This window comes from Leucopleurus acutus, assembly GCF_964270905.1.
Source record: "Leucopleurus acutus genome assembly, chromosome: 17".
NCBI lineage: Eukaryota > Metazoa > Chordata > Mammalia > Artiodactyla > Delphinidae > Leucopleurus > Leucopleurus acutus.
Window position 1 is genome coordinate 55,773,799 of NC_139159.1, and position 25,399 is coordinate 55,799,197.

General features: G+C 36.5%; 1 protein-coding gene across 1 annotated transcript in view; it reads left to right on the forward strand.

The window, feature by feature from the left end:
- Nucleotides 1-25,399, forward strand: part of PKHD1L1 (PKHD1 like 1) — a gene marked incomplete at both ends in the record, with an annotated part of 151,486 nt that overhangs the window by 94,514 nt on the left and 31,573 nt on the right. Inside the window, 13 exons of the mRNA XM_082858454.1 lie at nucleotides 313-504; nucleotides 3,622-3,773; nucleotides 4,680-4,839; nucleotides 5,398-5,569; nucleotides 9,649-9,737; nucleotides 10,084-10,232; nucleotides 11,487-11,616; nucleotides 13,672-13,790; nucleotides 15,875-16,004; nucleotides 17,825-17,998; nucleotides 22,333-22,436; nucleotides 23,744-23,873; nucleotides 24,606-24,727. Coding sequence (XP_082714580.1) covers nucleotides 313-504; nucleotides 3,622-3,773; nucleotides 4,680-4,839; nucleotides 5,398-5,569; nucleotides 9,649-9,737; nucleotides 10,084-10,232; nucleotides 11,487-11,616; nucleotides 13,672-13,790; nucleotides 15,875-16,004; nucleotides 17,825-17,998; nucleotides 22,333-22,436; nucleotides 23,744-23,873; nucleotides 24,606-24,727 — 1,823 coding nt within the window. The remainder of the gene's footprint in view (nucleotides 1-312; nucleotides 505-3,621; nucleotides 3,774-4,679; nucleotides 4,840-5,397; nucleotides 5,570-9,648; nucleotides 9,738-10,083; nucleotides 10,233-11,486; nucleotides 11,617-13,671; nucleotides 13,791-15,874; nucleotides 16,005-17,824; nucleotides 17,999-22,332; nucleotides 22,437-23,743; nucleotides 23,874-24,605; nucleotides 24,728-25,399) is intronic.

The window sequence follows — 25,399 nt, forward strand, 5'->3', positions numbered from 1 at the left end:
GCCTGGATTTGCATCCTTCCATGTGTCCTTGACCAAGTTACTTATCCCACATCCTATCCCCTTCCTTGGCTCTCATGGGTGCTTCAGATCCCATTTTTCAGCTGCGTCCATGATAAGCTCCCTGACAGAAGAGTCCACTGCAAAGCCTTTGTAGAGGTCCCCTTACCTCATGCCAAAAAAACCCCCAGGAACCTAGACTTTTAGATTGTATTTGTGGCACTATGGGTTATAGTAAATGTATGTTTTAGACAGTTTAGCTTTTTAGTTTTCTAACATGAAATAGGAAGTCAGCTGTTTGTGTTCATTTCCTAGGTCACAAAGGACACACCGTCATTCCACACAGCTCATTGCTGGACCCTTCTCACTGCAGTCAAGAAGCCGAGTGGAGCATAGGATTCCCTGGGTCTGTCTGTGACGCCTCGGTCAGCTTCCACCGGCTGGCATTCAACAAGCCTTCTCCGGTGTCTCTGCTTGAAAAGGATGTGGTTCTCTCAGACTCCTTCGGTAAGTAGAACACAGTCATTTAAACCACTCATTTAAATATGTTTTCCTCAATTTTCATCATCATCTTCTTGAGAACACTGGAAAAGCATAATATTTATATCAGTCAGAAACCAGGCAGGAAACAAATATCACATCCCAAAATGGGCTTGTGAGGAGTATTGAATAAACGCCTGGACCAGCATGACATTCTGCTGATTAAGGAACCTCCAGCCAATATTATGACAGACAGCAGGAAAGTTGACATAGCTTTAGGATCAAGACAGTAAAAATATACCGTTTTTTCTGCCACTGAAAGCAAATTATTTTGATTATCTTTGCTGATTGAAATAGGATGGGGGGAGCATCTGCTAGGTCAATAGCTGCACAGAGACTGTTGATTTACTGATTTGTTTCAGTAAAGCTAATGTACCTGGAACACCAGATGGGCTTGACATCATTGCCTGAGTAGATTGCATTAATTTACTGTCATTATTCATGATGCATCTGGCATATGCACCAGCCAGACAAGCAAGTTAAATGGGGATATAGTAGTAACCCTGATTCTCACATGTCTCAGATTTTTCACTGTGGCGTTAATATCTGCATTTTCCCCCCTCAAGGTTTTAGAATTGCTTTTCTTTTATCTTCGTAACAGAGTGGGGGAGCATGGTTCCTAGAGTGTTCACTCAGTCCTTCCTGCGTGATTTTCCCTCCCTCCATTAGGAATTCTTCCAGTTACTAAGTATAACTATTCTCATCACATCTGACCTGGCCTGCCCTGATTGGCTCAGATCTTTATATCATTCCATCCATCCATTCATCCACACATCCATCATCTGTCTATGAATTATTAGTTAAAATATCTATCTACAATTAATCCACTCTCATATCACTGTTCTGACAGACTGCAGATTTTGGAAAATAGGAAAGGCATTGATGAACCAAACATTTGCTATCAGATGATTCTCAAATACAGTTTTCTACATTTTCTGCATAAATCTAAATGATGTAGCTTCTTGATGACAGCGTTCCCAAATTTCCACATTTAATCATATTTACAAGGTAGAAACTTGCAATTTGAAACTAAAATTATGTATCTCAATATAGGCCAAGTGAATTTTGAAAACGTGTAGCATAATTATACCAGCCATACTATAACTGCTAAAATTATAGCTGGGTCAAATCCATCAGGACATGCTGGGGTTTTGGTATTCCACTCCATGTCATCAGATCCTCTTGGAAGGATATTTCTTGTGAGAATATCAACTTCTGCCCTTCTTCCAAACAAAGTTCTGTGCCTATTCCCACTATACATTTTGGAACTGGAGGAATAACCGTAAGATGAGCCAGTGGCCTCAGTGGACCAGGCATGAGACTGAGCAAAGACTCATTCTAGGGCCTGGCCTTCATAAGCTGCCACTCCAGCTGGTAGACCATGGTGGCATTAGGGTGTCTGAGGGTTAGTGTCAGTTCAGAGCCAGAAGCTAACAACTCTTGGAAGGTCTGGAGAGTTTCCTCTCCTTAGTATGCAGTAGCCTGATACATGGCCACAGATTTCTCCCACTCAGTGGAGCTGCTTCCAGTCTGTGAATTGGCTTGGATCTAGGAAATAGGTAAGAGGTAGCAGATTTCCACTTGGGTAAGTTGAATTAGATTTCTGTCCTCCAAGATCTATATAACTTTTCTGTCTGCATATGCCAAAGGTCACCTTAGTATGCTACCCACTATTCTCCTGGGGGAGCCTCTTTGCATTGCAGTGACAGAGCCTCAAGAGGGCATGTTTCACCCAGCAAGCACTTTTAAGTCTTTGCAGTGTCAATTCTGCCAATAGCCGAGGGACCAAAGAAGTCACCCAGTATCCACAGAGCAGGGAAGTCTATCCTGCCCTCAAGGAGGGGAGAGGAGTGGATATTTGCTGAATAATCCAAATTATCATGGTTCTTCATACTCTGCAGGTCTTTTTAAACTGTGAGTTTTTAGTGCCTCTGGTCATAGGCTTTTCAAAACTTAATGCTAATTCATAAGCCAAAGAATTTGTCCCTGGGCTTCCCTGGTGGCGCAGTGGTTGAGAGTCCGCCTCCCGATGCAGGGGACACGGGTTCGTGCCCCGGTCAGGGAAGATCCCACATGCCGCGGAGCGGCTGGGCACGTGAGCCATGGCCACTGAGCCTGCATGTCCGGAGCCTGTGCTCCGCAACGGGAGAGGCCACAACAGTGAGAGGCCCGCGAACCCAAAAAAAGAAAAAAAAAGAATTTGTTCCTCCTTTATATTGGAATTTGTTTTGCCTTATCCTCAAAGGAAAAGAATGACAGTTTATTTTGTAATCTTGCGCCTAGCTTCTTCCACCTAACTTTGTAAGGGAAGAGGTTGCAAATTTAACATAAAATTCAATCAGAGATGAAAAGAAAGAGAGAAGGGAGAGGAAAGAACAGAAATAATTCATTAATCACAGATGTTTTTCTTTATATTGTGAGAGATCTTTTCAGATCTTCAACTGAAGTTGTCAGGCATTCTCTCAAATTAAATTTTTTTCCCATTACAGGTAGTTCAGGTTCCAAATTCATCATTCACAAAATTTAGGTTATCATGGCCAGTGTTAGAGGTAGGTCTACTTTAGTCTAGTTCCTTAAGGGCTCTGAATCAAAGCTTTGTATTCATACTTGCTAGGCTGATTTTGATTAACACAACCCATATAGGAGAATCTAATATAAAGTTCAGGACTTATATTTGCATATTTTGCAGATCAAGGATTCTGAAGAATTAAGTTCTTAAAAGAATAGAAATGGAATTATATTTTAGATCGATGTATTTTAAAAATTGCATTGATATATTTAAGCACTTTTGTCTTAGTGGTCATTATTGTCATCATAGTTCAATTTTATTTTTCCCTAAGGAATAAAGGCTCCATCTCAATTCAGAACTCCAAGTGAGAAAGCATTTTATGTTTCAGTTAAGTGTGATATTGAACAGTGGGGCCTTCAGGTAAACAAAGACATTTAGAACATAAGTAATGAAATACTATACTGACCTCTTTAGAGACTTCCATAGACTAGAGTAATATTTACCTTTGCACTTGTTCATAAGAGAAGGAATTTTCTCGATGTAGAGATTACTGTGATTTGTTTTATGTTCTATAGGCACAAGCATTGTTCCCTTTCAGAAGAAACGACTGACTCATATGTCTGGATGGATGGCTCTGATTCCAAATGCAAAGCACATTAACTGGTATTTTAAAAGTGTAGATCACATAACCAACATTTCGTATACGTCAACATTCTATGGATTTAAGGTAAACAAAGAGTTGCATAATCCATCTTCTAATAATTTTGATTACATATTACTCTAAAGCAGCCCACACACTCATCCTTACACCAACTGTGAGGCCCAGAATGCCCTTGCCTCACATATTGACCTGGTAAAGTCTGCACACTTTTTATTACCCATCCTAAATCTCAGAAGCAAGCAAAAAAAATCAGAATCAGAATCAGAAGTAAGCCATCTTTCTGCCACATCCCTGTAGTACTAAGCTTGTGCCCTGTTATTATTACCATGATAATAACTAACATTTATTCAGTGCTTATGATGTTTTGGGCACCAGTTAAAGGCTTTATTATTTGTATTCTGAAATATAGCAAATACAGAAAATAACAGGCTGAGTCCTATATTCCCACCACCTAGCTCTATCTGAATCTAACATTCTGTGACTATGTACTTCAGATTTTTTTAAGAAATAAACATTTTTAGGTGAAGTGGAAGTCCTCTGTATGGCTTACTCTGAAATCAATCTCCACTCTTCACTGCTAAGGGTCACCTGAATTGGGTGTTTTCATCCCTGTTCATATTCTTCTACTTGTACTATATATGGGCAGCAAAAAAAACAATACCTAGCACTGTTTCAAATGTTTTGAAACATTATAGAAATTAAATATTCTCTGAATGTATACATATATATGTATGTGTGTGTGTATATATATATATATATAGAGAGAGAGAGAGAGAGAAAGAAAGAAAGACTTTCATTGCCTTAGTGATAGAGTTAGCGTTATTACCATAGACAGGTAAAACGTTAAACAAAATATAAATGCAAGATGAAAACCAAACTAAAACCAAAAGTTAAGTTTTAATATGGGGTTAATTAATTAATGTCATCAAAATTAGCATATAAAACAAGTCACTTTTTTGCAAACTTTCATAGGAACAAGACTATGTAATCATATCTCATAACTTCACTCAAAATGCTGATATGTTTAATATCATTGATATGAGGAATGGCTCTTCAAATCCATTGAATTGGAATACTAGCAAGAATGGAGACTGGCACCTTGAAGCAAACACTAGTACTCTATATTACCTGGGTATGTATTCAATAGGCAAAAGTGATTGTTTTATCTATTGCTTCATCTAAAGAAGGAGAAAAATTGCTTAATGGGCAAATGTGTTATATAGTGCCTTGTATATAGCAGGATTCAATAAATGTTTGTTGAATTAAAGAATGGAGACTAAATTCACCCTGGAAGAGGCTTGAGTTGAATTAAGAACTTACATTTTATGTTTGGAGGTAGCACCAACATTCATAATTGGCCCCAACATTTATTTCACAAAATTAGAGGAAATGAGTACAATGAACTGTCATATATTTTGTTTCCATTTTTATTATTTAATTATTTTTGGAAAATAAAAATATTTAAGAGTACAGTTTAATCGAGTTCTAAAATATTTGTTTTTGTCAAGGTATTTTGACTCTGCTTCTTAATCAGACATGTGCATTTTGTCAGAATTTTTTCATACCTATTCCATACATTTGAATTATACCAAGTTACTCTCCAAAGAATATTTTCAAATTGCCATATTTTGTTTACATTCAAGTACTTTGATCATCATGTTAGTTTAAACTGCTTTTACTTCACTTTCAGTGTCAGGAAAAAATGACCTTCATCAGAGCCAGTCCATTTCTGGGACCCTGGATCCTGATGTGAAGGATGTTGTTATTAATTTCCAAGCTTACTGCTGTGTTCTCCAAGATTGCTTTCCTGTGCATCCTCCATCAAGAAAACCAATTCCCAGGAAGCGACCAGCCACATATAAGTATACAGGCCTTTTGTTCGTTAATATACTTCAATAGTTCTTGACAGCATCCTTTTCATATGTCATCCTGGTTGAGACACTGGTGCCCTCCTCCTGCACAGTAGGTCCCAAAGCACTTCCACACTCATCGCTTCACTTGAGCCTTACAACCACCCTGATGACAAAATGGAAAAAACTCTCACAAAAATTATGTGTGAAAGTTACTGGGAATCTCATACTTGCAGAACGTTAGATCTGGATTTTTAGACCAACTCCCTTATTATATAGGTGAGAGAGCTGAAGCCTGAAGACGTTAAGTGAATTACCTGAGATCGCAAACTTCCAACAGCACCAGAAACTATGTCCTCATTGATCCAGTGCTTTCTTAGCAGGTGGCATCTCTTTCTCTAGAATAACTGTCTTTTTGTGTCTGTGTATGTGAGTGTTTTTATTTTTATTTATTTTTTAAAATAAATTTACTTATTTATGTTATTTATTTTTGGCTGTTATGGGTCTTCGTTGCTGCATGGCAGGCTTTCTCTAGTTGTGGCGAGCGGAGACTATTCTTCTTTGTGGTGTGCGGGCTTCTCATTGCAGTGGCTTCTCTTGTTATGGAGCACGGGTTCTAGGCGCGTGGGCTCAGTAGTTGTGGCTCACGGGCTCTAGAGTGCAGGCTCAGTAGTTGTGGTGCACGGGCTTAGTTGCTTCGTGGTATGTGGGATCATCCCGGACCAGGGATTGAACCCGGGCCGGCTGCATTGGCAGGTGGATTCTTAACCACTGCACCACCAGGGAAGTCCCTATTTTTTATTGAAGGATAGGTGGTTTACAGTGTTGTGTTAGTTTCTGGTGTACAGCAAAGTGATTCAGTTATATATATATATACATTTTTCAGATTCTTTTCCATTATAGATTATTATAAGGTATTGACTGTAGTTCCCTGTGCATACTTGTTTTTCTATTTTATATATGGTAGCTTGTATGTGACAGTCCCAAACTCTTCACTTATCCCTCCCTACCCCCTTTCCCCTTTGGTAACCATAAGTTTGTTTTCTATGCCTGTGAGTCTGCTTCTGTTTTTTTTGTTTTCTTTTAATTTTTTAAAAATTTTGGCTGCGTGTGTCTTTGTTGCTGCGCACAGGCTTTCCCTAGTTGCAGCAAGTGGGGGGCCACTCTTCGCTGCGGTGTGTGGGCTTCTCATTGCTGTGGCTTCTCTTGTTGCGGAGCACGGGCTTTAGGTGCACAGGCCTCAGCAGTTGTGTCACACGGGCTCAGTAGCTGTGGCTCGTGGGCTCTAGAGCGCAGGCTCAGCAGCTGTGGCACACGGGCCCAGGTGCTCCATGGCATGTGGGATCCTCCCAGACCAGGGTTTGAACCTGTGTCACCTGCATTGGCAGGCGGATTCTCAACCACTGTGCCACCAGGGAAGCCCTGCTTCTGTTTTATAAATAAGTTCATTTGTATCATATTTTAAATAGAATAACAGTCTTGGTCAAGTCTCATAATACAACTTATTTAATTTTATTTCAAATATTCAGTTTCCTATATATATATATATATTAAGTCTTGTAGTTAAAAATAATTTTTCTGTCTTTGAAACTTATGAAGTCCTTTACCTTTATTTCTCATATGAAACATAACTTTCTACTTTATATTATAGTAATTACCATACATGATGGTACTAGTACACAACAGTACTAGTCTTTAAGACCCTTAAAGGCATGATCCTGATTTGATGTATATTTGTGTCCCTTATGGGCAAATAATAACCATAAAAATAACGATGGTGATGATAAAAGTTAACAGTTAGTGGGCATGTAAGAGCCCACTCCTGTGCATCAAGTACAAATCAATATTATTTATTAAGTGAATTACGATTTCAGAATATACAGATTCTGCGATAACATTGCACAAAAGAATAATAATTGAATTTGTTTATGTGTTCATTCAACCATTAAAAAATAGCACCTGCTATGTGCCAGGCACTGTGCTGAGCTCTGAGATTCAGTTGTGAACAACATAGATGTGGTCCCTGCCCCCATAACACTCACATTCTGTCCGAAGAGACAGATGCCAACACAAGCAAACAAACAAAAAAGTCAACAGAAAATAAAGCACATGCGTTTGAGTTGTGATAGAGGTTGTAAAGGGAATGGATAAGGGTCTGGGACAGAAGACAACATGGCAGGGGCCTCCTTTGGGTGGATGGTTAGGAACAGCCTCTCAAAGGAGGGGATATTCTAGCTGAGACCCAAAGGGTGAGTAAGAGCTGGCTGTGTGAAGGTTGGGTTCGAGGCCAAGGGGACAACTCGGGCAGAGGCCCTGATGTGGGGACGAGTGCGGCATATCCAAGAACTGAGAGGAAATCTGCATGGCTGGACCCTTGTGAGCAGGAGAGAGTGGCCTAGACATAGCATTGGAAGTAGGTGGAAATCAGACCATTCAGGTCATGCAGGCAGTTAGTGTTAAGAAATATGAGAAGCCTTTAAATGTTTCAGCTGATAAGTGACATTACATTTTGAAAAGGCCACTTTTACTACTCTGTGTAACAGAGGGACAGTAGAGAAAGCAGGGAGGCTCATAAAAAGAGTCTAGAGAACTTCAGAAGAAATATGGGCTATAAAGGTTATTGGCCAAAAAGCCCTAGATAGTCTAAGGTAGATAAAATTATTCAATATTTACTTAATAATTATTATGACTCATTAATAGATTTAGATTGGTCTAGACCAGGATGTGATAGAGGTATGTGTTGATACACTACATGTATATGTCATAGGATAGGTGTTTTTCCTCTCACAATATGAGCTCTGCTCACTGGAAATAGCTATAATTGGAATTATTAATTGGTATTTTGCAAATAGCTATCAGTGAAAACAAACAGAATCTTGATCCAAAACTGGTACCTCAGGACTAGAATATACAGGTCTAGCTACACAACACACAAATGCTTAGTTTAAGAAGTACTGGACTTTTTTGATCGTAACAGTGGGCAATAAGAAGAAGAATGTATAACATGTAGTATAGTGCTGCTGGGGATAAGAATGAAAGGCTTGAGAAAAGCTAGATGAACTCAACTATTGAATCTGCACAATCCTGATCAATTTATTTATTTAGATAGATACAACCTTTAAACAAACCTTCACTGAGATTGCGTCATGAAAAATGTATTACTGTGAATCTAAATAATCCTAAATGATCGTTTAATTGCTAACCTCTCTTTTAAATCCATGAAGACAAAATTTTTATGACAGGATTTTTGATCAACAGAGTTTTTAGTAATACAGCTTAGTAATTCAAATGTGTGATAAAAATATACTTTTAATGAAACAAACTGTATTGGTTATTTGTAAAATTCCTGCATTAGTATCATAGAATTTTTAAACATTTTTACTAGGTCAGGAGAGCAACCCCTGTGAACATCTTTAAATGGGAAAATGCAATCAACTTTATAATATTCTTTTTAACAATTTGCACTGAGATAGTTTCAAGCAGGCATAGTGATGGAAAGTGGAGACCGTCTCTCTTCCAACTGTGCTTTCCATATTTATTTCAATGTAACGTAACCTTCACTCTGGTTATAGACCTGCCGTCCTGCCCACAGCCCAGCGGCTTGCCCTCATTGACCCATCCTTGCCTATTCACAGACCATTCTTCCAGCCTTCCCTTCATAGAATCTAGGCAACTATATACCCTCCTGTCCCTTTCCCTACGAAATAGCACCATATGTAAGGGTCTTTAAATGGACAAAGGATGCATTTCTTTTCACTTTTTCACCATGTGAAATCTTATAAGGAAGTTAAGTTATTTACATTTTAGACAAAATTAGGGTATCACAATAAGGATTTAGTAGGAGAAAATGTGATTCGGATTGTGGGTGGAAAGGAAGTTTTCTTCAATGGAGAAAAAACTATATATGTAATTGTGTGTGTTGAGTACCTTACTAATAGCATACATTAGCTTGTCTATTTACTGAAATTACAAACTATCCAATTTGCATTCTGTCATCCCTAAAACATCTAGTATAGTGCTACACTCTAAGGAGATGCTCATTAAATATACAGAGATAAAACTTAATGGAAATACTTCTTTTCTCTTTTCAGCTTATGGTCAAATGATTCCTTTTGGCAGTCATCTCGAGAAAATAATTATACCATACCTCACCCAGGAGCAAATGTTGTTATTCCTGAAGGTAAATGCATAAATGTAAATAAATAAAACACTGTGTTTATACCACAATAGTTAGCAGTTAGGGTAGATACCTTTATGCAGCACACCTTGGAGAAAGAGAAAATGTGAAGAGATGGATTCAGTTGTTGTGTCCTGGATGTCAGACGTCGCTTCTGGGTTTTATGTGGATTTAAACCTGAATATTAAGAATAATCGATTTTCTGAGAGAGAGAAGAATTAGTCATTGTGTGGAAAAAGGCTCACCAACTTCAAAATTAGGACTCACTGATAGGGCTGTCAGTGTTTTATCTATAGGCTATAGTCTATGGATTATGTTATATTCCTTATATTAAAGTCTTGTTTTATAGGAACATGGATTGTGGCAGACACAGATATTCCACCAATGGAAAGACTCGTTATTTGGGGGGTTCTAGAATTGGAAGATAAACATAATGTGGGAGCTGCAGAGTCTTCTTATAGAAAAGTTGTTTTGAATGCTACCTACATATTACTGCAGGTAAGAGTGACAGTCTTATAATTTATACCCTTATTAGCCAAATGCTAAAATGTTGGAGATTTACTAAGCAAATTATAAGAAAGCATATGCACCTGATGTGATTAAAACACAACTGGCTCTACCCCATGAAATGCAAGCCTAAGTTCAATATATTTCTGCTCTCCTTTAAATATTAATGACACATTCCTAAAGCAATAATTATCATGCTACTTTTTAGTGTGAGGTTTGCTCCATTTCAATCCTTTAGAATATTTGTATTATTATTAGGTAAATTTAAACTCACAGCTTGCTGCAACTAACAGAGAATCCACTGGAGTTCTGAGGAAAAAAAATTAAAAGATTTCAAGCCTTTTTTTTAAGAAAGCAAACAGTATTTCTTAAAATGAATGGATGTAGGTGGGATTATGAAAACCAGGAGCAGACTAATAAAAATTTTTCAGTTGTTTGGAATAATCACCTCATTCTCTCATAAATCTCAGATGGTCTTGAACATGTAATAGCTTAGTCAATTTAATTGTTCTGTCAGTCTTTTATTGGTGTTCATTTAAAAGAATAGCTTAACCAAAAAGGTATTAAGCACCACTAAAGAATAAGTGGGAGCCTTTCTTTCATAAAACTAGGCCTTTAATGCTTTAAAGGTGTTAGATACAGAGCTTAGAGGTAAATTAAAGCTACAATTGAATCCTTACCTCACTGTTTAATAGTTTGGTAACAGGTTACGTTATCTGACTTCTTTCTGCATCAGTTTTCTCACCTATGAAATGAGAATAGTAATTCCAATTCATGGGTTTAGTGTAAAGGTTAAATGATATAAAATATGTAAAACCTTGCATGTTATGCCTGGCATAGAATCAGCAAGCATTTAATAATAGCAATTTTTATTAATAGTGATGGCTCATGAATAACATAGCTTAGATATACATAGGAGAGTATATTTTATATATGCCGCATTATTTTAAAGTACAGTGTGATCTGTTCAAACAGCACTAGTTTAGGTTTTAGGAGGTCTCAGTTTCAGGTCCAGTTCTGACAGTAAGTAGATGTTGAATTTGACCTTGGAAAAATCATTTAAACTGCCCATCCCAAAGTGGATGGGTTAAATTAAGGTCACTTCTAGTTACAGTACTGTTCTTTGTAAAACAAAAATTCATTCATTTTTACTAGGGGAGGCTGCCAGTCTTCTTAATTCCTTTTTTATGGGGAAATTTCTCCTGCTCAGTTTTGAAGTATTAACAATTTTCTGCTTCACTGCAGGGAGGTAGATTAATTGGTGGCTGGGAAGATAACCCTTTTAAAGGAGAATTACAGATTGTTCTTAGAGGGAATCATTCTACTCCAGAGTGGGCTCTTCCAGAAGGACCAAATCAAGGATCAAAGGTCCTAGGTATGTGTTTCCAGACACCAAAAGAGTCATATTAGTTTTGCAAATCTACTTTAAAACATGTAGCACTGAAAGACTTGTTATGAGTTCATGATGTTATGCTTTCAGAAGTTTTTACAGACATTGATTTGTACTAACAGGTTATAAAAGTTGCTGAGGTTTTAAAAAATTAAATCATGTCACATTAAAATAGATACAGATGTGCATATTTCCCAAATGTAACTTATTGCAACACTAACATTAGTGAATCACTCCATATGTATATTGTTTCTCTAATCTGGTTTTCTTCGTAATCTTTCTTTTATATAAGCAAAAATATTTTTCATATTTTAGTACTTTTCCCCTAAAAGGTAACTTTCTTATGCATTATTCCTACACAGTATTAAAAATCTGTGGATCAGTTGGCTCTGCTGTTGATCTCGGGTGTTGAAGCAGGGTTTTGGTTCCCCGCCAGTGATTGAGGTCGTGTCGCAGTGGTGAGAGCACCAAATCCTAGCCACTACACCAGTGGTCAGTGACAAGGCCCTGGCCCTACGGCTTTACAGAAAAAGAATTCCCACAAAGACGGAAAGTAGTGAAACAAGTAAAGTGTTATTAAGAGAAAAAAAGAGTACAGTACTTTTGGATAGACACACGGGTGAACTCAGAGAGAGAGTCGTACCCTCGTGGCAGTTTGAATCACCTTTATGGGGCATTTCTTCCCTGTTTCCTTTGACCAATCATTTTGATTTGCCTGGTTCAGAGTCCGTATTTGGTGTATCTCAGGATTTTCCCATGTGTGCGCGTGCATCTCTTAGCCAAGATGGATTCTACCGAAGAGGCCTATGGATAGTGAGCATTAGTTGCCATCACTTAGAATCACTCCTTTTTGACCTCCAAGGAGCCTTTCTGCTCATGTGTAGTCGGGGAGGTCTCCTGACTTCAAGAATGAAGAATATGTGGTCTCTTATCTTCTATCTGGGCAGGACCCAGCCTCCTCTCTCAATTGTCCTGTTATTCCCACCGCGGAGTATCCATCCACAAGGAATGAACTCAAACCATTTGTCCTGGAGGCCCTTATGTCTCCTGCCTCGCTATCAGTTATCCAGTCACAACTGTTGCTAAGTTTTAATTTTCCGGTTGCATTTGTGTGGCTGTACATATTCCTATTCGAGCCTAGAAAGCAAAGGACCTGAGAGGGTTTAATTTGGTCCTAATAAATTACTGCTTTTATTAATACCACTGCACATTTATTTAAAAGACACATAAATGTGCTTCAGTTGCTCCGATGTATAATTTCTAAAACAGTGACAATAAAAAAGGGGATTAAAAAGTGGCTTAAAATTGAATTAGCTCTTGCGAGACAGACAAATTCAAATCTTAAAGAAAAATTTCCTGAGGCAAACAAATTCAGTCTTAAAAAATTTTTGTTTGCTTTTATGTGTTTATTTTTTTATTTCAAAAATAACATTTCTAGCAACACAGAACCATATCAAGAGAAAACATACATCTTCTACTCTCCCCTTGAGGAAACTAACATTAGCAATTTTTACATGTGTTTTTCGTGCTTTTTATCTATGCCTGTATTCATATTATATAAAATGACTTGTGGTGCCTTATACAAAAACATGGTCAAACTAAATATATTACTGTGCAATTTTCTTGTTAACATATTATGAATATCTTTCCAGATTGATACTTAACATGTAACACTCTTCATTTTTATAGCATATTACACTACAGTATTAGTAATATATTCTAATTTACTCCTTCATTCTTATAATGATATACATTTGGATTAATTCTAGTTTTTCTAATATTTCCAAATATTGTTGTATTAAACATCCTCATTGAGGTATCCTTGTATACTAATTCAATTTATAGAGACCAGATTCCTAGAAGTAGGGCAAAGGGCCAAAGCCTTCTTATATAGCCCTGAGCAGATAACCCCAATTCTTCCCATTCATTCTAAAATGTTCAGTCGCTTATTAAACTATATCTACTAACTGTTTCATTTTATACTAGCACGTAACTCAGTTCTATGCAGTGAATAAATAGGAGTGTGTTTTTCTCCTGTAGGGGTGTTTGGTGAGCTGGATCTTCATGGAATTCCACGTTCGATATATAAAACTAAGCTCTCAGAAACCACAGAGGCAGGTTCCAAAGTCCTCTCTCTGATGGATGCTGTGGATTGGCAGGTAGAGGAATTACTATGTGGTGGAAAGTGAAAACACGCCTTGGGTCAACTTAAGGTTTCTTCTTTATTCCAATGGACATTTATTTTGTCACATGATTAACCAGAAGAGAAATGTATGTTTTGCAATTAGCCTGCACTCAGAAAGCTGACTTGATAGCAGGCATTTAAAAATTGTGGTGTCAAAGGTTCTTCAGAACATATAAAGAACATTATGTATATATTAGTTATGAAAGGAAAATATGAAAGTTTGGGGGTAAAAAATATTTATTTACAAATTCTTGCAAAACAGAAAAAAGAATTATTTTAAATACATTTTATTGTTATCTTGGTTATCTCTTTACTTCTAATTTGTGATTTTACATGTTAAGCATTTGGGAAGAAAACAAATCCTGATGCCCAGTGATATTCAAAACATGCCTGAGTTAAATAAGAGATTTTGGTAAAATATGAATGGTGGCAATTCCGATCTCTACTACACTCCCAGGCTTGCATAGGCCACAGACTCACATGTTTTACAAATACTCTTTTTAATGCAAAAGGGTCAAGGAAATGGATGGATTACTTTTCCGGGCTCTCAGATTTCAGCCAGTTCCTTTCTGCTGAGAATAAGCTATAAGGTCACAGAACAAAGTGAGGCTTAGTCTGAGTAAATGAATACAAATCATCAAAACATATGGGGTTGGCTCTCTTAATGTAGTGTAAAATCAGTAAATAGAAGGAGGATTTATTGAGAGTTATTATAAGCTACTTACAATATATTCATATTTGTGATAGTTGAGGTGTGATTACTTTTTAAAAGGTGATTAAATGATTTAAATATCCCTATTATTCATCCAATTATCATTTATTAGTATTTATCCAGTTAATATTTTCTGCATATTATTTATATAATTAATATTTAGCCTAATGTCAGACATTTTCTAGGCATAGAGGATTCATTTGTGAAGAAATTGGTCAAACTATAGGGGAAATTGCATTGAAGTGGGAGAGGCAGACACTAAATGAACAGATAAATGTGTGTTATTTCAGATTATAATCTTTGTGATGAAGGAAATAAAACAGGAATGATAGAGATTGCCATGGTAGAGGGTGGCAGATAACATTAAATAGAGTGGCCAGAGAAAGCCTCTCTCAAGGGTATGACAGGGTTCAGGACATGCTACCCCAAAATTTGAATAGTTTAAGGGAAGAAATTTCTGCACGTGCAGGAAGGACTTTCTGGCTTTCCCCTGAAGCAGGTCACAAAACCTTCATGTGAGAGTTGCCCTCCTTATACCCAGAGGAAAGAGACATCCTCAGCTCTGAAGGCAAAGTGACACAGAGAAGAATCTGAATGGCCAGCCCTTGCTGTTTCTCCCAGTTTCCTACACTTAGCTCATACCCTATCACAATTTTCCTCCACTCTCCACTCTTCCATAAAAATGCTCAGGTTTAACCATTTCTTCAGGGCTTCATTTCCCGTGTCATGTAAAATTTATATTGAATAAATCTATATGCTTTTCTCTTGTTAATGACTTTTGTTACAGGGGTCCCAGCTGAGAACTTGGAAGGGTAGAGGAAAAAGTTCTTTTTCTTCCCCTGCAAGTACTTTTGAGCAGAGACTTGGTTGACAAAGAGGAGCTTGTCATATATGATATACAGAGATTCTAAGACTTGACCGTGCTCTGTCACTTATCTCTGCCTTTCTTACCCTTCAGGAATATCCAGTGATAGTTAACTGTGTAAAAAAAAAAAAAATCTGGGGGAAATTTTTTAAGTCTTAAGAGTATTATCCTGACCAATTTTTAATAAAAATATGAATATATTTGCTTTGATATATCTAATTTTAAAAATGTATATCACCTGTGATTTTATTAAGTGACTGAATTCAACTTAAGGAAATGTTGAGATAATTCAAAATATAGAATTCTTGCTATCAAACAAAAGCATATTTATTTTAGAGACCTAAATGTATGATTTGTTCTCGCTGATAATACCATGGTTGTAACCAATGTAAGTTAAATTAGAATTATTTAATAGTTATTAAGAAATATAAACCTATTTTTTAAAAATTGTTCTTGAATTTGGCACTTGAATTTTTCTAAGGAAGGAGAAGAGATTGTGATAACAACCACAAGCTATGATTTCCACCAGACTGAAATTAGAAGTATCGTTAAAATCCTGCATGATCACAAAATTCTCATTCTCAATGATACCCTTTCCTATACTCACTTTGGTAAGTGGCTGTTCTTTAACCAAATAGATATATAATTTAAATGTCTCGAAATATTCACAGTTTAGTGCTCTCCTCTGTAATTACAGTCATTTGATAAAACATCTCAGATTTTTAGAGGAGCATTTCACTTAGATTGTCACTGGTACCCAATGGATGCTACTGTTTGTGTGTTGGCTGCAAAGAGTCCCTGCTGTGTGTATTAATTCATTCAGCAAATATTCAGCAGTGACCATTACATTCTATGGGATAAGGCTGACACTTTCTGTTTTAGGCAAGCTTCTAGAGATTCTTACGCACACTGAAATTTGAGCACCCTTGATCCAAGAGCATCTTTGTCCTGATTTGTTTCATTGACACATTCCTCAGCGGTAACTGCACTTAGACAAGCTGCAGCAAAATGGTAAAACTCTAATTCTCAAGGAAAGAAGGAATTAATCAGAATCAGCTGAAGATGATCTTTCAACTTGTAGGATCAGGGCTTTCCCAGCACCCCAGCCTTTCCCCATTTCACATGCTACCTTCATCTGAATCCCAGGAAGTGGAAGCTGACAGGAGTGTAACATTAGAAAAGCCATTCAGATACTTCTGATGCTCCTGAGAACTACAGCTAAGGTGGCATTATGCACTGGTGGATATCAGACCTGCATGAAAAAGAAACTTAAAAGAACTTTTTATAGCAGTATTTTGATAGAAGCACGTGTCTGTCATTCTATATCACATATTTTTTCTTTAAATCAAAAGAAAAAGGTTTCTTTGAAGAACACTTTAATCGTAAAACAGTGTTTGAAGTTCAACAGTATAGATTCTTTCATTTAAAGTACCAAACACTTCTCTCTGCTTGAAATGTACCTGCTTGTCTTAAAGTTTTGGGTAAGACTTCTAGAAATGTAGAATGTAATTTAGGTTCTGTTTTTTAAAATTTTACTTATTTATTTTTGGCTGTGTTGGGTCTTTGCTGCTGCACGCTGGCTTTCTCCAGCTGCAGTGAGCAGGGGCCACTCTTCATTGCGGCGTGCGGGCCTCTCACTACGGTGGCCTCTCCTGCTGCGGAGCACGGGCTCCAGGCGTGTGGGCTTCAGTAGTTGTGGCACGGGGGCTCAGCAGCTGTGGCTCACGGGCTCCAGAGCGCAGGCTCAGCCGCCGTGGCGCACTGGCCTAGTTGCTCCACAGCACGTGAGATCTTCCCGGAGCAGGGCTCAAACCCGCGTCCCCTGCATTGGCAGGCGGACTCCCAACCACTGCGCCACCAGGGAAGCCCCTAGGTTCTGTTTTAAAATTATTAAGATGTAAATGTACAGACTATGTTTGATATACTACTACATATTTATAAAGCATTGTAGTTGGTACAAAATATGTCACAGGAAAAGAGGAACAAACCAAGGTTTAGGCATCAGGAGAGGTAATACCTACGTATTGCTGACTGTCTACATGGCCCTGGGCAAGTTCATTTACTTCTCTATCTCATTTCCTCATCTGTTAAAATTACAGTAAGCTTCCCAACTTGTCTCAAAGAGTGTTTTTGTGTATAATTTGAAGTGTTTGCAAAATACCTATGAAGCAGTGAGTTTGTAAGTGCTGATTATAATAACCTTTTTGCTGTAAATAGGAGAAACACTTTTGATTATATTTATTTTATAAATAAAAAGGTATAATTTCCGACTGCCATCTGTGTACATTTAAGCGTGTAACTCTAATCAGTTAATGTATTTGTGTTGACTTCTGGCATATTAGAAAGTTACGTGGTCTGTGAGCTGCAAAGAAACTAATAAAGACAGGTATTTCTTAGTGTTGGTAATAATCTAACTGTCCTTCCGCTGCAGCTGAAAGATACCTTGTTCCTGAAACTGGTCAGAGCTACACGTTAGCAGCTGATGTTGGGATACTGAATAGGAACATCAAAATACTTGGTGAGGATTATCCAGGTTGGCTGAAGGAATCTTTTGGTGCACGCGTCCTAGTCAGCTCATTCACTGAAAATATGGTGACATTTAAAGGTTAGTACAAATTCAGTTTATTTTTCTAAATGAAATGTAGCAGGGTCTCTTCTGTGTTTAGTTCTTAAATAATCCTCACCCCTTTACAGGATCATTTGTGTTAAAAAACAAAATCCAACTGAGGAAATTTTAAAGATCTTACTGGCTTTATTCAAGGATTCATGAATCGGGCAGCATCCAATCTAGCTGATACAAAGGAGCGTCAAAGAGCTGTGCAAAATAAAAGACTTTTATAGGCAGAAGGAAGCAGGAACAAGGTAGTTTTACTAGGCAGAAAAGAGGATTGGTTATTGCAAGGTTACTTCCCGTGTAGGGGGCAGAGGTTTATCAGGCAGATTACCTAACCAATGCTGATCAGGCAGTTCGTGATGGACTGGTTTAAGGTTCCATTTCAGGAGAACTGAAACAGTAATTAAGTTGTTTGATGATGGAGGGCTTAGCAAAAGTGACTCCATTTTGGGCCTGATGTCTTGTTTTTAACACATTGAAAAATAAAGGCTTGAGAGGGATGATGCAGTCAGGTATCACCCTCCAGAACCAAATTCCTAACATTATTCTACTAATTTTATCTTTATAGGCAAAATAATTATCAAATTAACAAGGACCTTAGGTAACAGCTAGCCCAACCTTGCCCTCAAACAGAAATCGTTTCATAACAAGCACACTGATCTGTTATTTTTGTTTGAAGGAAATTTTCAAATATATTTCAGAGATAGAGAAATGTATAATATAATGCTTATCATCACCAATTACCACAGGTATCAACTTTGGCCAGTCTTGTTTGATCTGAGCCCACCGACTTTCTTCAAGCCCACGGATTATTTTGAAGCAGCAAGCATATATTTTTTAAGATATATTTGACATATAACATTGTGTAAGTTTAAGGTCTACAATGTGTTGATTTGATACACTTATATATTACAATATGATTACCACAGTAGCGTTAGCAACATCTCTATCATGTCATGTAGTTATTATTTTTGTGTGTGTGTGGTGAAAACAATTAAGAGCTAGTTTCTTAGCAACTTTGAAGTTTATAATACGGTATATTTACTGTATCCCTAAGTTGTACATTATATCTCCAGGACTATTTATCTGCTAGTTACAAGTTTATACCCTTAACCAGCTCCCTATTTCTCCCACCCCACAGGTCCTGATAACCACCTTTCTACTCTCTATTTTTATGAGTTCACCTTTTTTAGATTCCACATATAAATGAGATCATACAGCATTTATCTTTCTGTCTCTGACTTATCTCACTTAGCATAATTCCTTCAAAGTCCATCCATGTTGTCCCAAATGACAGGATTTCCTTCTTTCTCACTCATGGCTGAATGATATGATATATGTATACACACAGTGGAATGTTTTAGATAGATAGATAGATAGGGAGGTATCTCACATCTTTATCCATTCATCCATTAATGGACATTTAGGTTGTTTCTCTATCTTGGCTATTATGAATGAAGCAACCATGTATTACTTCATCTAGAAATATTTCAGTGTGTAAATCTAAAAGACTTCTTTAAAAACATCTCTAAGAATCAGATTTTAAAATGTTAGTAATAATGTCTAAACATCAAATGATTGTTCAGAATCCTCCAGTTCATTCCTTCTTTCCCTTCCTTCCTCCCTCCTTCCCACCTCCCCTTTCCCCTCCCCCTCTTCTTTCCTTCTTTCTTTCCTTTCCTTCCTTTCTTTCTTTCCTTCTTTCTCTTTCACTGTCTTTGTTCATCGGGGTCTAAATAAAATCCATGTTGCAATTGGTTATGAATCTTAAATCTCTAATTCATTTCTCTTTCCTTGCAATTTATTTATAAAAGTTAAGTCATCTGTCCTATAGTGTTTCCAATAGTCTGAATTTAGTGATGCATCCCTAGAATTTAACTAGTCCCTGCCTCCCTTGTATTTTCTATGCATAAGTAGCAAATTTAGAACTAGCAAATTGACCAGACTGGGACTCAGTTTTTAGGCAATAATTCCTCATAGTTGGTTGTTATTTTTCCATTAATAGGCATATAATGTACGATTGTTTTTCCTTTTGTGATGTTAGCAGTTATTATCATCGCCTGGATCTATTGAATCACTGAGGTTTAAAATGGTGATATTTTAATTCTACTATTCCCTCCTCATTTATAATCTCAAATATTTCTCTAAAGAGAAGCTTCCCCAGACCACTGTTTGACTACTCTGAAGGATAGTTTAGATAGAAAAAATGTTTGATTCTTTCCTCTTATTAACTAGTTTACAAAACAATGAGTTGGTTGCCAAGCATCCTCCAAAGGTAACAAGGGGTTTTTGTTTTATTTTGTTATTAGTATCATTATTAGTTCCATGGATTTAAACATATTTGTTATGTTCTAATCCATTGTGAACGTTAACCTTATTGATACTGAAAATGCCCTCTTGTTGACCTTCAGAACCTTTTCATGTTGGTGCCTAAGCCCTCCTCCTTATGACGGTTTTTTTTAATTACAAATTTATGTATGTATGTATGTATGTATGTATTTATTTATTTATTTTTGGCCACGTTGGGTCTTCATTGCTGTGCACGGGCTTTCTCTAGTTGTGGCGAGCAGTGGCTACTCTTTGTTGCAGTATGCAGGCTTCTCATTGTGGTGGCTTCTCTTGTTGTGGAGCACGGGCTCTAGGCACGTGGGCTTCAGTAGTTGTGGTGCGTGGGCTCAGTAGTGGTGGCACAGGGGCTTAGTTGCTCTGAGGCGTGTGGGATCTTCCCAGACCAGGGATTGAACCCATGTCCCCTGCACTGGCAGGTGGATTCTTAACCACTGCGCCACCAGGGAAGTCCCTGACTGTTTTGGGTTCTTTTTTTAGCTTCTTCACTTTCTGATATGACAAGCACATGTTGTAATTTTTTTTTTTTTCTTGCTGAGACTGGGCGTAAGTTCTTCCTCCAAGTAACCCTGGTTTTTTTTATTGGAAGCTGGTGTTTCAATCTCACAATCTGGGTACCAGGAGTAATCCTCTATTCTTGACTTGAATTGTTTCAGCAGGAGCTCACTTGGTTACAATACTGCCTATTCCATTTTGCAACAGCTCTCATTTTAGAAAATCTTTATATTGAGCAAGCAGCTGTCCGACTATAACTTCTACCTATTGGTCATAATCTGCCAACAGAAGCTTAACTGATGAGGAGAATAGTAATGAGGATCATAAAGTAATACAAGATTCCAAACACTGTGCTAAGCACTTAACACATATTATGTCATTCAGTCCTCATAGTATTATGGCATAAATATTGTCCTCTTTTTAAAGATAAAGAATTAGATGATTAGAGGGATGAAATTACTCTGATCTTGGATACTTAAAGTCCCATCATGGACCCTATTCACATGTCAACCTTTCCTTGCTCCAATAAATTATTTTGTGATGTAAGTAAAGAAAATGCATCTATGGCTTTTGTAGGTCCAGGGTCAGTAGTAATCATTTCTTCTCTGTATCTATCTTATTAATCCTATGTTCTCCACTATACACCTAATCGCTGGCTCATGGATTTCCAGACAGGCTTTTCCCTTGTAGTATAAAATAACTCTTCTCCAATGTATTTTATTAGATATCAGTTTTTGAAACAAGGAATACCCTCTACTGTATTTTTACCAGCCATGAATCTCTGTGCCTCAGTTTCCTTGTATAGAAGACAGGAATTATAAAAGTTCCTAAGTCACAGATGTTGTGTGAGAATTAAACCACACATTGCCTGTTAAGCACTTAGTACAGAGCTTGGCACAGAGTCATGGCTCATGGATTGTTATTGCTGTTCTTAATAATCTATGAAATTACCTTTTGTCACTTCAGTGGCACTTATGACAAACTCGGTCAGCAGATACTTGGCAATGCATATTCTGGAAAAAATTATGTAAAGATTATGTCCTTAACAGCTCTTTAGAGCATCAAAATTGAAATGTCAGGTAAATTATAACTTGTGCCTCATGCCATGCATTCTCAACAGGGACTGTATCACTACCAATAGGTGAAAATTGACTCTTGGGGGAAAAAAAACCAGTTTGTGGTACTCCAAAGGGCCTCCATACCTTGACAGATATGTAGTATATCTGTGGTATTAAAATGTCATGGAGAGGGAACGCTATTCAGAAAGAGAAATGTCTGAAAAGTTTCTTGTGAGGGGCAGTAAAAACACAAATTCAGAAACATTGCCTTATTTGGATTAAAAGGGCAAAGAAAAATGAATACAATTTTCATGAAAAAGTTGAAAACAAATTTGTCATTTGGAAAATTACAAAAACTTTAGCAGTTTTTCAAAAATTTTTATTCAGCTTCAAAGAAAAAAAATGTGTAACTCTTTTCCCCACTAGGAAATGCAAGAATAAGTAATGTGGAATTTTATCACAGCGGTCAAGAGGGCTTCAGGGATAGCACGGATCCAAGATACGCTGTAACATTTCTTAACCTGGGACAGGTTTGTACTTTATTTTAATTTTTGCATATACCCAAAATTAAGTATTTTGATTTTGATTTGATTTTCATTTAACTTTACTAAATGCCCATATCTTAGAATTGCTAAGACTATAATCTAATATAATAAAACTTTCTTAGATGTATTTCCCATTAACATTTTTAGACTACAACAGTATTTGATGCCAACCATTTCATGCATTATTTAAGGTCAGTAAAAAGAAAAAACGGAGCACAAAAGGTGAAAGAATTGAAGATCTATAATAGTATTTCACATCTCTACTTTACTTTACAATGACCAAAAATATTTCCAAACAGTTACTATTAAACAAAGTGAGTGTTGCTTAAATTTCTCAAATGAAAAGCATGTCTGTATATCCATGCCTCTGTCAAAAGTGGGAAAATAAATATGCTTAGAGGGCTGCTGATTTAAGAAAAAATGAGAAAGAGCATATTTCTTATATAGAATTTGAAAAAGAATAGATACATGTATAACTGAATCACTTTGCTGTACACCTGAAACTAACACAACATTGTTAATCAACTATGCTCCAATATAAAATAAAAATATGAAAAGTAAATAAATAAAATAAGATTAAAAATATATATATTATGGAGGGGAGATAAATTGGGAGTCTGCGATTAATATATAACACTACTATACATAAAATAACAAGGACCTACTGTATAGCACAGGGAACTATACTCAATATTCTTGTAATAACCTATAATGGAAAAGAATCTGGAAAAGAATAGATATATATGTATAACTGAATCACTTTGCTTACACTTGAAACTGACACAATGTGGTAAATCAACTATATGTCAATAAAGATAAATAAATAAAAATTTTAAATCATGTAGGTTTGGAATTGAAACCCCTAAACTACTCATTGACTGTTTCCTACAGACATTTGAATTGTAACCCCTGCCTTGAGTATCGACTTCCGTGGTTACAAAAAAAATTCCCTGCTCTTCATATAATAAACTGTTATGAAAAATAATTTTTAGTTCCTTAGCATTTTATAGGTAATGATAGAAATATAAATGCATAGAAAAGCACTTGAGAATTTTTAATTCACATTTAAAATAAGCATTTCTTTTTTGCTCTTTTTAATCATAAACCGAAGATATATGGAAATTTCCCAACATTAAAAGGTCTGCTGGGAAGTCATCTTCTTTCATGGAATGTAAATTGAGTATTTTGTTTATCAAGATTTGTTTTCTGAAAATCACCTACTTCAAATTTTTTTCTTTAAATATCCTTTAACTTTGTTTTTAAAATGTTCACTGAATCCTGATGTTTTATAGATTCAAGAACGTGGCTCATCTTATATTCAAGGCTGTGCTTTTCACAGTGGCTTTTCCCCTGCAGTTGGTGTATTTGGGACAGATGGATTGGACATAGATGATAACGTGATTCACTTTACAGTGGGGGAAGGTAATATGATAATATTTCGGTCCAATAACATGTCTTCTGAGACAGCCTTGTCTGCAAACTCTAGAGCCAGGGTGTCCAATTGATCTTTCTTCAAGAATGGAAATAAAGGGTCTATGTTTGTGCTAACATGGTAATTACTAAACTGCATGTGGCCATTCAACACTTGAAATGTGGCTAATGTGACTGAGAAACTGGATTTTTAATTTTAATGTTACTTAATTATATTACTTTACATTTAAGTAGTCACATGTGGCTATGGCTGTCACATTGGACAGTACAGCTCTAGAAGAATTATTTACCAGACCATGATCTTATGTGAGTTATTTAATCACCAATAGTTTAAATTACTGACTTTTAACATACTTCTCACATATAAAACAGAAAGATTATTCACAAATAAAGATAATTTTTAAAAAATATATATTTGATTTGATTTAGGGGGTTGTCCTTTCTTGAATATCAGTCTAAAGCATAATACAAATTCATTTAAGGTGTATAAAATTTGTGTGTATATTTGTTAAAATCTAAGGTGGAGCCTGTGAACCCACATATTTAACAAAAGATTTTAATTCAGGTAGTCTATTAAAGAGGTAGAGTATCAAAGAGTTCAGAGGGTTCACCCTAAAATCAAAAGGGTTTGTTTGTCAGGTTCAAATGAGAAAACTAATTTCATGGAAGAAATGAAAGACATTCCCTATAGTACTCATTTGGGGGAATTTTCTTTTTTTCCAGGCATGAGAATATGGGGGAATGCCAACAGAGTCCGAGGAAACTTGGTTACACTTTCAGTTTGGCCAGGAACCTATCAGAACAGAAAAGACTTGAGCTCAACTCTCTGGCATGCAGCAATTGAGGTAGTGTGAACAAATTTAAAATTATAAGTAGACAAAATTATAATTTGTAATTCCCTTATTGAAGATTATAATTTCTGTAGAATTTGTAAATCTCAAAATGTCATTGAAAATGATTTCTTCCTTAGATAAAGATTGTGGATAAAGCGAGCTGATTAAAGGAGTGAATGAACTTTCTTTAAAGATGTTGTGAGCTCCAGTAGCCATTGGATTTTTCTCTGTGTTGACGTCCATTGGTTTAAATAGTTCTCTTATTTACTTGCTTCTCCAACATTAATTATTGCTTTCAAGTTCCATTACAGGGTCTCTCTGCTTCTAATTGACTGAATGCCTCACACATTTTACTATTTAACTCTGAATTTAAATGCAAAATTATAATGATAGACTATAAAATCTCTAAAATCCATTTCTCATCTAAAACTCTTATGATTCTATATGCAAGGTTATTTACTCTTATCGGATATTACTAATTGGACCTTTCTTGTTTCCCGTGAAGTTTCTTCAATTACTATAGGTATTTATTTAGATGTAGAGTGAGATTGTAAGCAAGAAAATAGAAAGTACAGAGAGGATTTAGAGGAAAGATAGCTTCTTCTTGTTTTTATCTTACTTACTTATACCATAGGAAAGAAAAGGAATTTAAAAAGCTCTCTTTGAAAGATAGGGTAAGGATTG